Genomic DNA, 13,735 nt, shown 5'->3' with positions numbered 1-13,735 from the left:
AATTAAAAAAATATATATACTGTATATTTCAACTTCATGCTTCTAAAATGACAGAATTTTTTCTACTAATATTAGACATTATTCTATTAAAATTATGACTTTTTCTCATTAAATTACAACTTTTTCACAATATTTTGACTTTATTTTTGTAAAATTATTGCTAAATTTTCAATTCACACATTGACATGCCTGACATGTACGGTAATCCCTCGCCACTTCAATTTTGCAGCTTCACCCTATCATGACTTTTCAAAAATATATGAATAAATAAATTATGCTGTTTGTGTGCTGTATGCTGTTTGACTTCAGCCTATTATTTGTTTTTTTTAAAACTACATATTTAAGCTAATTTTACGTATTTCTGCCCTAAATGATGCATTTTCAAACATAAAAATGACTAAATGAAGTACAAATACAAGGCATTCAGAAGACGCATTCAAAGGCGTTGTGATGATACAATATGTAGTATTCTACACTGGTCACTAGGTGTCAGTCATGTTACATTGATGAGACAGTAGCCACCACAGGAAGTACTGTCCAGAAACTGGAAGTTAAAAAAAGGACTGCGGCAAGGAACTCTCCCAATCCTATCATGTGTGAGTCTATGTCTTATTTGTGCCTTTTATGTCTTATTTTCTCTTGTTATGTCTACTATATCGGGTAATAGGAGTGTAAATGTGACTATATTAATTCATGTCTACAAGGCTCTAATAATGTTTAAACTGTATTTAGAAGGTCGTCAACAGGTTTTCTATGCTGTAACTACAAAAATATTCAATTTATAAATAAGGAATCCTACTTCTTACCTACTCCGACTACGTATTCTGGCCATGTAGACATGCTTGCAGACAGTTTTATGCAGATATGTGAACATTTCAGTGAACTAGACCTTTTGTGTACATATAAAACGTTTTCAAAAAAGAATAAATAAATAAATGAACACTTATTTTTTACTTAAAAAAAAGTTTTAGCTCTTTGAGCTCAGCTTGCAACGTAACAATATGAACAGCACAACAACAAAACACATACGCCTGTGAAAATCAACGAAATGAAAAATATCAATCTCCACGCGCTAGTTATCAATCCCATACTGATACTACCCACATTTGGATGGATACGCCCGCCCCTACTGGCTGGTACTTGGGACCTGGGTTCCGGTCTTTGTAGCTACTAGGATGATGTTATACACTTATTTTCAAACAAATCCGACTGTGTGGGCGTTTCACTTTGGTTTTGGGGAAAAGGGCCTTCATTCAACATCGCACGGGATTTGTTGCCCTCTGGTGGTCATAGCATTAATTTTCGACAGCAACAAATCAGTTCATAAATCATACACAATAATACACACTGGATAGCAAATAAAAGGCCACTCTGTTTATATGTCAATATAGAGCTATTCGATGAGGTTCATGGCTGGTGAGGCACTGACTTGATTGGAGTTTGAATTGTACAGAAAATACATTTAGCACACACTTCAATGGCCAAATATTATTATTCTATGATATAATTTTTTTTTATGATGACCATACCTGAAATTTGTTTTAGTGCCCCCCAGATTCGTTTATTCTACAGTGGTGTGACTGATTTGCCACACTTAAATGTTTCAGATCATCAAACAAATTTAAATATTAGCCAATGACAACACAACTGAACACAAAATGCAGTTTTGACATGGAACCTTTTATTATTAAGGGAGAAAAAAAAATCTAAACCTACATGGCCCTGTGTGAAAAGTGATCTTTCAGTCTGGAAAAGCTTATAAAGCCATTTCTAAAGCTTTGGGACTCCAGCGAACCACAGTGAGAGCCATTATACACAACTGGCGAAAGCATGGAACAGTGGTGAACCTTCCCAGGAGTGGCCGGCCAGCCAAAATTACCCCAAAAACGCAGCGCCGACTTATCCAAGAGGTCACAAAAGACCCCACAACAACATCCAAACAACTGCAGGTCTCACCTCCCTCAGTTAAGGTCAGTGTTCATGACTCCACCATAAGAAAGACACTGGGCAAAAACGGCCTGCATGGCAGAGTTCCAAGACGAAAACCACTGCTGAACAAAAAGAACATTGTTAAAATGTTCTTGAGTGGAAGTTATCTGCAGCCTGTATATTTTGTATTGTGCCACAAATCTTTTGAACGGCTCTTTGAAATGAATGGCTCCTCAAGATCCGGCAATGAATCCCATGTCTACTGGACGCCACTGATCTATCTATATATTGTACTACACATATACATATACTACACATTGTACTACAGTATATACCATATGTATAAGCTGCTTATGCTGTTATCACTGTCCATTTCATAGGAGCGTATCCTTACACATGTTCAAGAATGCCATCTCTATCCTTCATGGTGGTCGCATGATGGTTTCAGCAGCTTAGGTCTATGCATGTGACCAATGTTGATTTCTGGAGGGCACGTCGTACAATATCCAATATGACTTTCACTTTCACTTTCACGTGCTTCCACCAGATGAGTCTTCACTGCTCTTGGGAGTCAAAATAGAGATTGAAGTCTTCAAATATGTCATGCTAACACCTAGCCACTTAGCACTGTGACGTAAGGATAAAAGTGGGTTGGGCGGGGAGTGGACACGGCGGCGTAAATGCTGACAAAACCTGGAGGAAGACGCCTTCTGCAGTGGAAGCTTGCGCATGAAAGGTGGCTCTGCAACACTTATCCGCGGATATTTATATCTGGTCCAAACATGGCAGGAGGCAAGGTGGCAAAAGGGAGGGGGTGAGGATGTCCGTCACTGACACGGTCAGGCAGTCCCACCTGGACTGTTCACTCAGAAGAAAGCAGTTCTCCTCCGGCGAGGATGTCAACAGAAGGCAAACAAACAATCAGGATGTCATTCGGAGTGACAACAAGGGGTGATCCAAATAGAGATTTGATGCCGATACCAAGGGTCATACGAGTAGTGAATCAATAACGTGATAGAATCTGTATTTTTCCGTTCTTTTCACAAATATGTTGGGCTGCTATTGCTACATTTACAGACTGTTATATTGAATACATTGCCATATACGTCCTGTAGGGACCCCTGATGAAGGTTTAGGAGGTTTTCCCAACCCCCCCGCCCTAAAAGCGCAGCTGAAGTGACCTGAAAAAATGGCATTTTGTGACAGCCGTGCAAATTGCGAGTTGACGAATATCGACTCCTTGGAAAAGTGGCATTTTCTGCCATTTTTTGGTCCTGCCGGGACCCCCGGTGGAGGTTTGGGAAGTTCCCCCACTTCCTGGACCCTACAAGTGCTGTTGAAGCGACCTGAAAAAATGTGATTTCACGCCAGACGTGCAAATTGCAAATTTGGACGAAAATTTACCCTTTGGAAAAGTGCATTTTCTGCCATTTTTGCATCTTGCAGGAACCCCTGAAGACTCCCAGATCCTAGCAGTGCAGCTGAAGCGACCTGAAAAAATTAGATTTCACCACAGCCGTGCAAATTGTGAATTGCCAAAAATGAACCCCTCGCAAAAGTGGCATTTTCTGCCATTTTTGGGTCCTGCCAGGACCCCCGATGAAGGTTTAGGAGGTTTTCCCCACCCCCTGGACCCTAAAAGTGCAGCTGAAGTGACCAGAAAAAATGAGATTTCACGACAGCCTTGCAAATTGTGAGTTGCCAAAAATCAACCCCTTGGAAAAGTGGCATTTCCTGCCATTTTTGGGTCCTGTCGATGAACGTTTGGGAGGTTTCCCCACCTCCCGGATCCTAAAAGCTCAGTTAAAGCGGCCTGAAAGAAGGAGATTTTGCGACATCCATGCGGCTAAAAAAAATGCTGAAAATGGACTCCTCAGAAAGTGGCATTTTCTACCACTTTCAGGTCCTGCTGGGACCTCTGATGAAGGTTTGGGAAGTTTCCCCCACCTCCCGGATCCTAAAAGTTCAGTTAAAGCGACCTGAAAGAATGAGATTTCGCGACACCCTTGCGGCTGAAAAAGTTGCAAAAAATTTACTCCTAAGAAACGTGGCATTTTCTGCCATTTTTACGTCCTGCCGGACCCTCAATGACGGTTTGGGAGGCTTCCCCCACCTCCCGGGGGTCAAAGATTTTGAGGAATTTCAAGTAAAAAAGTATCGGGCTCGGTATCGACTATGTGGTGTAACGGTAGATGTGTAACGGATGCCAGACAGTGTGGCTGTGTGGTCGTACGTTGGTACACCTCACTCCTTCAACGTTAAGAGCTGAGCTGGGTGTCGAGTGGACAGTTTGGGCTTTAAGCTCGACGGATAGCGCTCTCGACTCTTATTCCATAGGACCTTGATTTGAGTCCATGGCGGAACGCTGGGCTGGATGAACAAGGAAGGTTACAGATGCATGGGTTCCATTCCTGACCTCATCCATCGATGGCCAATGCTGGTACCCCAAACACAGACCAATGCTAGGGTTGCATCAGGAAGCACATTCAGTGTAAAAACTACACCAAATTGCTCATGCAATTGACCCCTATGTGAAAAAAAAATGTATCAGCAATACTGTGCTTGTATCGGACTGATACCAAAATTGCAGTATCACAACACAATGTAGATCAGCTTGGAGCAAAGTTTGTCTTGAAGCAAAATTTGACAGTAAAAAGTGCATATTGAGCTATATTAGGGAGGAGTCCGTACATGGAGCTTAAACCTGCATCCTCCAGCACAACAGGTGCCCCCCACCCCCTCCCTTTCCTGCACCCTCCACCTGTCTTCCCTTCTCCGCGGCAGGCTGGCGACCCCAAAGCAGCCGTCATTCAGTAGAAATGCTATGCTGATCCGGAGCGGACCCCCTCGGTCACCGGATCAGCAGCAGCTGCTTGGCCACTCGGTGCTATTTTCACCCTTATAGGATAAAGTGATGTGCGCGCCGCGCGCCGCGCCGCCCCGCAACGCCACTCAGACGTCAGGCAGCCAGGATGAAGTCCGCAAGCAACGAGCGCGCTGAAAACCTCACCTCCGCCCGCGACGACTGGGACGGGAAGGCCACCGGCAGACAGGAGGAGGATGAGGAGGAGCCGTCTGCTTCACGTGCGGCGGCCAGGCGGAGGAGACGGCGGAGACGCCACAGAGTGAGAAGCGGCAGAGAAGCGCGTCTGCCGGGCGTGAGCAAACAGAGACAAGCGGCCAACGCGCGGGAGCGGGACAGGACGCACAGCGTAAACACTGCCTTCACCGCGCTGCGCACGCTCATCCCCACCGAGCCCGCCGACAGGAAGCTCTCCAAAGTGGAGACGCTGCGTCTGGCTTGCAGCTACATCTCACACCTGGCCAACGTCTTGCTGCTGGGGGAGGAGAGCCGCGACGGGCAGCCTTGCGTCCGCCACCGTGCTGTCGTTCACAGCTCGGCGCAGCCGCTGCGGCCGATCTGCACCTTCTGCCTGAGCAATCAGAGGAAACAAGTGAGTGGCTTTTGACTTCTTTCAGTCCGGTACTTTCCAACCTCTATCGAGCCAGGGAGGCGCACAAGAGAAAATCTCATGGCACAAAACAAACAAACTTGTAGAGGTGAGCCCTTCTTTCCTGCAGAAAATCTGCAAAAAGACTAAGACTAGTAAACGCTAATATGTTACGGTGAGGTCTCACTCGTCATGTGTGACGATGGTCCGAGCTGAAGTTTTGTGATGTTTTGTGGCGATACAGACTAAAATCGACAATTATTTTATCCAAAATGCCCCCCCAAAATCCCTTTAACATAGCTGCAATCCCAGCACTAGTAGGTTAAAGCGCACAGCCACGCCATTGAAACTCTTTTTTGGCAAACCATGACTTGATGACCACGATTAAGTATGAGCCTTCCGCTCAAATATATACAGCACTGTACTTGTATTTTTTCCATCCCAAAGGAAATTGGTTTGCATTCAGGAATCAAACAAGAGTGGTCGCAGGAAAATGAATAAAGTGTGAAGGCGCTCAATAGGCAAGTGGTCTTTTGTGCAGTACTTCATCCGCTCTGCAGGGGGAAACAGCGAGGCGTTTGTTTTTAATTTCATTTAAAGAATTTAATTACAGCGAAAGATATATAAAATATGTATACATATATATTATATAAATGTGTATATATATTTCTTTCTTATCAATTATTTAAAATAAAATTCATTAAAAATATTTTTTTCTATTTTTCTTATTTATTTTGTTATTTATATTTTTACATAAATAACTTGTAAACTCATAACATACATAAATCAAAATAAACATATTGCACTAGTGAGTTACGGTGAGGTCTCAGTCAATGTCATGTGTGACGACACGGAGGGTCTTTTTTAAAATATATACTGTATATGTACAGTAATATATATATATATATATATATATATACACACAACCACACACGCACAGTATTTCTATGCGCGACTGAAATGTTTCAGACGAGAAAAATAAAAAATAAGAAAAGTAAAACTAAACTTATAAGAAAAACTAGAACCAAAACCAAAAAATAAAACAAGACCAATGAACCAAAAGATCTCCCCTTAACCACCACCCCTTAGCATAGCATTTCTTAATAATGCTAATATATTTGGGTCATTTCATGTCCCAACACGGTCCGTTTTTAATTTGATCTGTGTATGATCTGTTAACATGCTGCTGGCCAATAGTAAACTTGCTGCGGGCCGCAGTTTGGACACCGCTACCTGATAGGAAATCACGTTTAATGAGACAAAAATATATTCGTTTTGTAATTTAATAAAGTGAATCCTTCAAATGTGGCATTGACAAGAGGTTGAGGAGAGGAATTTGCATGAAATAATCCTCAACGTACAAACAAAACATGAAATGCACAGCTTCAGGTCGTGTTTACAACAGAATACTTCACGGGCTGGTTGCATCAATACACAACTTTTGCGTGATATATGCTTTCGCTCAACTAAAAATACAACTTTCCTTTGTCTCGGCAGCTCAGGGACGGCGGGAAGCGGCCGACTCAAGTGTGAGGCTTCGGACGCAGGCGGATTCATCACCAATGTTTGTTTACATTTGTACATACTGAAATATATTTATTTTTAGTTTAGAGGTAACAGAGAATCAGCACTGCAAAGCACTTTCTGTTCACATTGGTGTGCCAACCAACCTGTGTTTTGGTTGAGATGCAACCTGATCTCGTGTGTAAGGTTGCACTATTCTGGTCACACTAATTGCACAAACACCCCCCCAAACACACACCCAAACAGCAGCTCCCCAGTGCGTCACATGACCACGATCAAGTATTTTGCACAACCCACTTTTGTTTTTCCAATGCACACACAAATGTAAACCACCCAGGAAATGTTGCACTACCTCAAACGTGTTTACCTCCACATCAAACGTGTAACATAACTGCTTCTTTACTTTTGCACATTACTAATAAATATTTTTGTACCATGACCGAGTGTTATTTTTCGAGGGGGTTTACATCACATGGGGGGGGAAAAAAAACTGTTCTGCTCAATCTATAATTATAATTTTTAAAAAAAAAACACATGTAAACATTTCAATACTCTTTATTCCATAAAAAAGTCAATTGGTTTACATCAGATTAAAGAAAGTAGAAACCAATAATCTGTTCACTGGCGAGGCATTATATGGGGGGGCGGGGGGCGTGTCTTTCAAAGGGCTAACCACACACGCAAGACAGGTTCTCCCAAGTCAAAAAGAAGGAAGGCGGAGCTTGAATGAGCAGGAGTCAAAATGAGCTGGGCCAAGTTAACTTAACAAGAGGGGTGTGAGGGAACTTTGGCAAAAAAAAATAAAATCATTGTTGGCCTGGTGGTCTTGTGAATTGTTGCGAACTCCTGGTGCGGGACTGGAGCCAGCAGAGGCCACAAGATCACACGGAATGTTTGGTGTCCAAATTAGAGGGCGCTCGCTACGAGAGCAAGACCTGAAGATGACAGCGACAGTTGCAAAAGGAGGACCCTTCCCTTAAAAAAAAAAGTTCTAATATAACCTGTGTAGGTCGTGTGGGAGACTACCAGGAGGTAGAGAAGCCAGAAGGGCAATAACATTGTACTGCTCCCGTTTAAAGACAAAAAAAGAAAAGAAAAAAAAAAAAAGGGGGGGGGGGGGGGGGGATGTCTGGGGAGCGCTCATCTGGCAATATGAGTTTTTCAGTCTGCCTCTTCTTCGTCCGATTCAGACTCTGCAGGGGAGGAAAAAGTTCACCATTTGAACCTTAGTTCCTTTCGGGATTTGCCACCCATTCAGCACCCATTCTCACCTTCCTCTGCGTTCTTCAGCCACTCGACAAACTTTTTCATCTGCTCAAGAAAAACGCTCTTCCCCTTGGCAAGGTGGGCCTCAGAGTACCACTTCAGTATGGCCTCTTCGCTCAACACATCCGCTGAGGAGGGAAAGAAAAAAAAGCTTTACAATATGCGGGGGGTGGGGGTTGGGGTTAGATGCAACAGGAACCATCAAGCAAGACGTCCCAGACCTTTATAGAGGAGCACCACAATCTTCTGAAAGGCCTTCATGAAGTGGATGTTGTCATAGCAGTACTCCTGGATCTTCAGCAGCAGGCTGAGCTCAGACAGACCCTGGGAGGTGAAGGCTTTCAGCAGAGGGCTGTATTGCTGCCAACACGACAGAGATGAGAGAGATGTCATGTCATTGTCACGTCACCGCTGAGGAACAGGCGCGAGGTGGGGAGCGTCAAACCTTCAAGTGTTTGATGGCTTGTTCGGTCACCAGCTCTTCCTTCTTGTTCCACTCCACAGAGCTCATCACGCAGGTCCAGATGATGCCAATCATGGTCTGCTCAGAGAGATTGGCCTTTTTCATCTCCTCCCTGGTAAAGGCGATGATCTGCAGTGGGGGGGAGTGGGGAGATCGTTGTTAACTCATTCAATACCAAGACGTAGTTGTAAATGTTTATAAACCCGAACGCCTGATACCAACAACGTATTTATACGTCTTTTACATTTTTAGGCTAGGTGATGATGCAACTCCTCACCAATGACTTGAGTGTAATTTCAATGCCATAAAAACGGCCAGTAGGTGGCAGAAGTGCATCATGAGCGGAAGGACAAACATGCTTGGAAGAGAAAGTCCACATAAAAAGGCAGCAAGCTGCAATGCATACACTGATCTGTACTAATATATCTGGATAGACCAAACGTGGCACACTCGTGCAAGCTGCTGAAGCCAAAGAGAGGCCATCTTACCACTCACATCTCGTACGGAGCAGACTACATTGGCACAGCGTACATAGTGTACAAAGCAGATGAAGAGGCTGGCAGAACATCTATATTTTAAATTAAAAAGCGGGGAGATTCTCCCATTCCTTCAAGTAACGCAACCTTCGTCCCTTAAAAACGATTTGATATGTTATTCTCCATCTTTTGGCTATATTAAATGTACTTTTCCCCCTTCCAATTCTCATTGTCTTTGGGACTAAATTCTACTCTGCACCGTGGCTCAGCACTCCCCTATAGCAATGCGTAGTTTTACTCCTCTAAAAAGAGATTTTAATTTTAACTGCATATCCCATCCCTTTTTTCCACTAAAATCCATGGTCACGATCCTTTACTTTTTTTTTTCTTACTTTCATACAATTCACTATGCTCTTGTCTGTACAAAATATGAATCATTAAGAGAGTGACTTTGGACCAGTTTTAAAATCATTTAACATTTTGCTGATTTTTTTGTTTGTGTTATGAAATAGAAATAACCTCTTTTCTGATGTAGAAATATATTTTAACAAAAACCACAGGAATATGTAATATAATGTGTAATAATGTGTCTGAAGACTAACCTTGCATTTAGTGTGAGTGGGTAACAAACTAACAACAGACTTAACAACTCACAAGTTCTCACATAAGTCATTGTCCGAGAAGTGTTTCTTTTGAGTGGCAATATGGCGGCCGCGTGGCTTCACAAGGCATTAACCAATGGCCTATCCAGATTCTTTAAGTACAGATCAGTGATTGCATACCACAAAAAATCGTAGGGAAATTTTAACGCATGCACACACAGTTCATTTCCAACTCACATAATTCAGTTCCAAATACGAACATTGGAAATCTTTGGTGTTATATTTGTAAATAGTTACTTTGACGTAAAAAAAAAAAAAACATTTGTGTTTGTTGTGGTAGAGTAGTTTAGGTATTTCAGCTGTCACAAAAGCAAACAATATTTGTGTCAAAGTGCAAGTTATGCTTGAAATGTGTCTTTTCACAAAGAGCTCGTTTTATCCCTTTTCTAGTCGGCAACTGATATTTTCCTGAAACGTACCCAAGTTCCACTGCCGATTACTAAAGAACAGAAAAAGGTAGAAACAAGAAAAGGGGCGCACAAAGGGTGCACACTGCCTCTGCCTGTCATTTGTGCCATCCATGAACTCATTTCTTTTCCCCAAAAAGTTACCTTATCACTAGCACGGTCTGCTGCACACATGCATAAGGATGCATTTCGATGTCAGTCACTGCCCCACCACCCCCCTTGTTTTATAAAGTAATTTGAAAATTCAATGCTTAGTTTGCTGTATTTTTCCACATTTTTACAAGTTCTAATGCTGGCAGAATGGTGTGTTTATTTTGTGTAGACAGTAAGTTGTATGTTTTCTCCGGGTGCTCCGGTTTCCTCCCACATTCCAAAAATATGCATGTTAGGTTAACTGGAGACTGTATATCGTCCATAGGTTTGAATGAGAGTGTGAATGGTTGTCTATATGTCCCCTGCGATTGGCTGGCGACCAGTCCACGGTGTACCCTGCCTCTCGCCCCAAAAAAATCAGCTGTGATAGGCTCCAGTATACACCCGCCACCCGAGTGAGGATAAGCGGCATAGAAAATGGATGGTCTGAGGGGATTACAGTTGGACTCCGAAATAATTGCAGCATTTTTATGCTCCCTTCTAGTCTCTGGTGAAATGCACCCACTAGAGTTAGTCCCTTCCCTTCCTCTATGTAGCCAAGGGAGCAATGACTGAGGGCAGTTGGGGTCCATCACTGCACACTCGCCATTTGAGACAATTTGAGTTCAAAATCCGGATACCAACCTCCTTGAGTGGGTCTCCGCGGGACATCTGCTCCTGGAGCTCCTTTTGCAGCTCTTTGCGGGCACCGATGGACTGCTGGTTGCGGGCGAAGTCTGACAGCTCCTTCAGCCCGGCGTCAGTGAAGTACTTAGAAAAATGCTCACAGCTCCGCTTGTTGGCAGGAAAGAGTTCCTGCGAAAGGGGCGGTAGTGTCAGCAAACTGCTGGAGGAAAACGACAATGTTTAGCATACCATCAGCCGGTTGTCCATGCCCACTTTACGGAGACTGCCGGCAACCGAGTTGATGTCTTTCTCATTGATCCAAGACTTGAACAGCTTGACGGCAAAAGCTGCAGACACTCCTGAGCAAAAAATTGGGATGTGTTTAAAAAGATGTTTAAAAGATGTCAAACTGTTCATCTGTTTCATCTGCCCTCACCCTCCTTGACAAGATTCTCATTGAAGAGGCTGCTGAGGATGGAGGCCGATATGTTTCCGTTGGCCAACAGAATACCGGTAAGCATGGCCAGCTTGTTCCGCTCAGACTCAGTGAACCCTTTTAGAAACAGCAGCAACTGGACATACAAAATAAAATCATTATTACACATAAACAGTCAGTCGTACTCTGAGCTCAACAAGCCGACTCAAAAACTACTGTGCATCAGACAGTAAGATGCTAAAGGAGAACTGACAGCAAGATGCTAAAGTGCACCTTACAACTGACAATAACATGCTGAAGCACACCCAAAAATAAGTTGCTAAAGCGCATAAGACATTAAGATGCTAAAGCGCACCTGAAAATTCTGTTTACTCATCGAAAAGATGTAGACATGTAGAGGTAACTGATATTCTGCGCAAGTGCTTCCACACACTACTCAGCCCAGCATGCTCAAACTCAAATTCTCAACTCAACCTGTTGCCACAAATTTGGAAGACTATACAGTGGAACCCGCTTACGTCCACAGCCCGTCTACGTCCAACTCGTCCGGTCTCTGACCAATGCTAGTTTGGTCATGTTGGTCGACATGTAGACAAGCGGGTTCCACTGCATTGTCTCCATACACATAAGGGGTCTAGCCCATCTGATTGATTATTTGATAACCAAGTGTGACTTTCAGCTTGCAAATGTGCTCACCTTCTTGATCTCCTCCTCGAATCCCTTCTCCAGGTATTTGTAACGCCTGATCAGCTTGTTAAAAACCTGACATGACATTTGGAGGTCACTTCTCGTGAGTGATGATCAACAGGACATCATGTTTTACAAGTTAGTGGTCACCCTTCCTGCCTACCTGAGCATATGCTTGCATGGTCTCCAGGTCTTCTTGTGCCGTAAAGAGGCAAAACTCTGTGCGGGTCATGTCATCAGAGAGAGTTCCACCTGGAGCTGGAAAGGAAGTATCAGGAGTAAGACTAACAACAACAAAAAATAATTTGTTCAATTCGGCACAACATACCCAGCATTCCACCGGCCACCAGGATGTCAAAGAGTGTCTCTGCATAGCGGCGGTAGTCAAGCTTGGCGCCAGAGGCATCAAGGAACTTCGCAACCGCCTCCAAGTCAGTGCCAGTTTGATTCAAGCCTTGTACGATACTTTCTTGAAACTGAGTAGGGTCAAACCTCTCCTTTTCATCTGTTGGAGAAGTGCGCATGTTGGAAAGCAGAATGACACAAACACCAGATAAGCGTAAATCCAACCACCAACCTCTTTTCCTCGTTTTGAAACGCTGGCCTGTTAGCGTCGGCTTTTGCTGCTTTTGATTATTCATAAAAGACACCTGAAAAAAAAGATGACACGGTTGAAAGAGGTTGCGCGCACATGACCTGGAAACAAACCAAGCTAAACTGCGAACAAACTAACCTCAATACACAATAGCTAACAAAGACAAGACCATTCAAGCGACTACTAGTGTGTTGTTGTCGATTAAATGCCAATGGTACATAAACATTACGAACTGAAGCTAAAGGACGTCAATAAAAAGTAGAAAATGTACCAATAAAAGTTTTACAGAACGTGCCTGACAGGCTTTTGCCGACCAAAAGGTTGTTAGCATTAGCTCCCTGAGGGCCTTACCATGCGCTTAGTTAGCACAGGTTAGCCGGGGCCCTGGAACGCGCTGCCTCAATGTTCGCTCTTAAACTGACGCTTAATGGGTGTAATGTGGCGGGATGAAAACTGCATCCTTCGGCGACATACACCGGCTAAGTGTCATCTAACAACCGCTCAACAGGGACGCGTTGGTGTTGGATGTCCGTAAGTTGGGCTAATTTAGCTAACTAGCCCTCCGACGTCGCCCAGGACTGCAACAGCACCCACCGTGCAACAACGATCTTTTGACGCCACCGAATCACATGCTTCATCGTCTTTCATGGCGTCACGTCGTACGACGAGAAACAAAGTAACCCGAGAGGCGGATACTCACCGAAATGAATGCAGATAAAAAACAGTTATGAACCAGAGGAATCGAACAGAGTGTCGCGAGTCTCTGCGGCCCAAACAAAAAGACCTTCCAGTCAGGACTTCCGCAGGCTCCGCCCTCTGCGCATGCGCCTTTGGAGAGTAACTTCCGTTTGACCAAAAAAACCTGTAAAATCTTTAGTTTTTTTGTATGAATGTACTGTAAGTAATAATGAAATTTTTATAGTATATTATAATAAATTATATTATTAATAATAAGTCTATATTATATATTGAGTTAGATTATAGACAAAATAGTATGATGCAAAAGTCTTAGGCCACTGCTAGCTTTCTTTTTTTAATGACTTTTTTGACATAAAACTAGGACAGTTTAGTTTTTTTAG

At 43.3% G+C, this 13,735-nt stretch overlaps 3 protein-coding genes across 4 annotated transcripts in view; 2 read left to right on the top strand and 1 right to left on the bottom strand.

The window, feature by feature from the left end:
• Nucleotides 1-4,930, top strand: part of si:ch211-246m6.5 (von Willebrand factor D and EGF domain-containing protein) — a 32,181-nt gene extending 27,251 nt beyond the window's left edge. Inside the window, exon 33 of the mRNA XM_054776754.1 lies at nucleotides 4,835-4,930. Within this exon, the coding sequence (XP_054632729.1) occupies nucleotides 4,835-4,930 (96 nt within the window). The remainder of the gene's footprint in view (nucleotides 1-4,834) is intronic.
• si:ch211-246m6.4 (transcription factor 15) lies at nucleotides 4,902-7,350 on the top strand. The gene is made up of 2 exons (XM_054776854.1): nucleotides 4,902-5,384; nucleotides 6,879-7,350. Exons 1-2 carry the CDS (start codon nucleotides 4,902-4,904, stop codon nucleotides 6,912-6,914), a joined length of 519 nt encoding a protein of 172 aa, XP_054632829.1. The 3' UTR covers nucleotides 6,915-7,350.
• Nucleotides 7,351-7,444: 94 nt separating this feature from the next.
• Nucleotides 7,445-13,465, bottom strand: bzw1a (basic leucine zipper and W2 domains 1a). Of its 2 annotated transcripts, XM_054776836.1 has the most exons (12): nucleotides 13,357-13,465; nucleotides 12,639-12,711; nucleotides 12,390-12,566; nucleotides 12,225-12,319; nucleotides 12,071-12,136; nucleotides 11,375-11,510; nucleotides 11,188-11,297; nucleotides 10,957-11,127; nucleotides 8,617-8,763; nucleotides 8,393-8,531; nucleotides 8,177-8,299; nucleotides 7,445-8,098 (listed from the first exon to the last, which is right to left on the bottom strand). In XM_054776836.1, the coding sequence occupies exons 2-12, from the start codon at nucleotides 12,700-12,702 to the stop codon at nucleotides 8,067-8,069; spliced, it is 1,260 nt and encodes a 419-aa protein (XP_054632811.1). In that variant the 5' UTR covers nucleotides 12,703-12,711; nucleotides 13,357-13,465; the 3' UTR covers nucleotides 7,445-8,066. The 2 variants fall into 2 exon arrangements, with proteins under 2 accessions (XP_054632811.1, XP_054632817.1); XM_054776842.1 differs by lacking the exons at nucleotides 12,225-12,319; nucleotides 12,639-12,711; nucleotides 13,357-13,465 and having other exon boundaries at nucleotides 12,390-12,467.
• Between the last annotated feature and the right edge of the window lie 270 nt (nucleotides 13,466-13,735).

Source organism: Dunckerocampus dactyliophorus, chromosome 1 (genome assembly GCF_027744805.1).
Source record: "Dunckerocampus dactyliophorus isolate RoL2022-P2 chromosome 1, RoL_Ddac_1.1, whole genome shotgun sequence".
NCBI classification, from domain to species: Eukaryota; Metazoa; Chordata; class Actinopteri; order Syngnathiformes; family Syngnathidae; genus Dunckerocampus; species Dunckerocampus dactyliophorus.
This window is presented reverse-complemented; position numbering and strand designations above follow the sequence as displayed.

What these genes read in the sequence shown, in the direction of transcription:
- si:ch211-246m6.4 (XM_054776854.1), top strand. Translation starts at nt 4,902, where the DNA reads ATGAAGTCCGCAAGCAACGAGCGCGCTGAAAACCTCACCTCCGCCCGC. An exon ending in TGAGCAATCAGAGGAAACAA is followed by an intron (nt 5,385 to 6,878) that starts GTGAGTGGCTTT and finishes TTGTCTCGGCAG; the next exon opens with CTCAGGGACGGCGGGAAGCG.
- bzw1a (XM_054776836.1), bottom strand. Translation starts at nt 12,702, where the DNA reads ATGAATAATCAAAAGCAGCAAAAGCCGACGCTAACAGGCCAGCGTTTC. An exon ending in TCGAGGAGGAGATCAAGAAG is followed by an intron (nt 11,511 to 12,070) that starts GTGAGCACATTT and finishes TTGTATGTCCAG; the next exon opens with TTGCTGCTGTTTCTAAAAGG. An exon ending in TGAGAATCTTGTCAAGGAGG is followed by an intron (nt 11,298 to 11,374) that starts GTGAGGGCAGAT and finishes TTTTTTGCTCAG; the next exon opens with GAGTGTCTGCAGCTTTTGCC.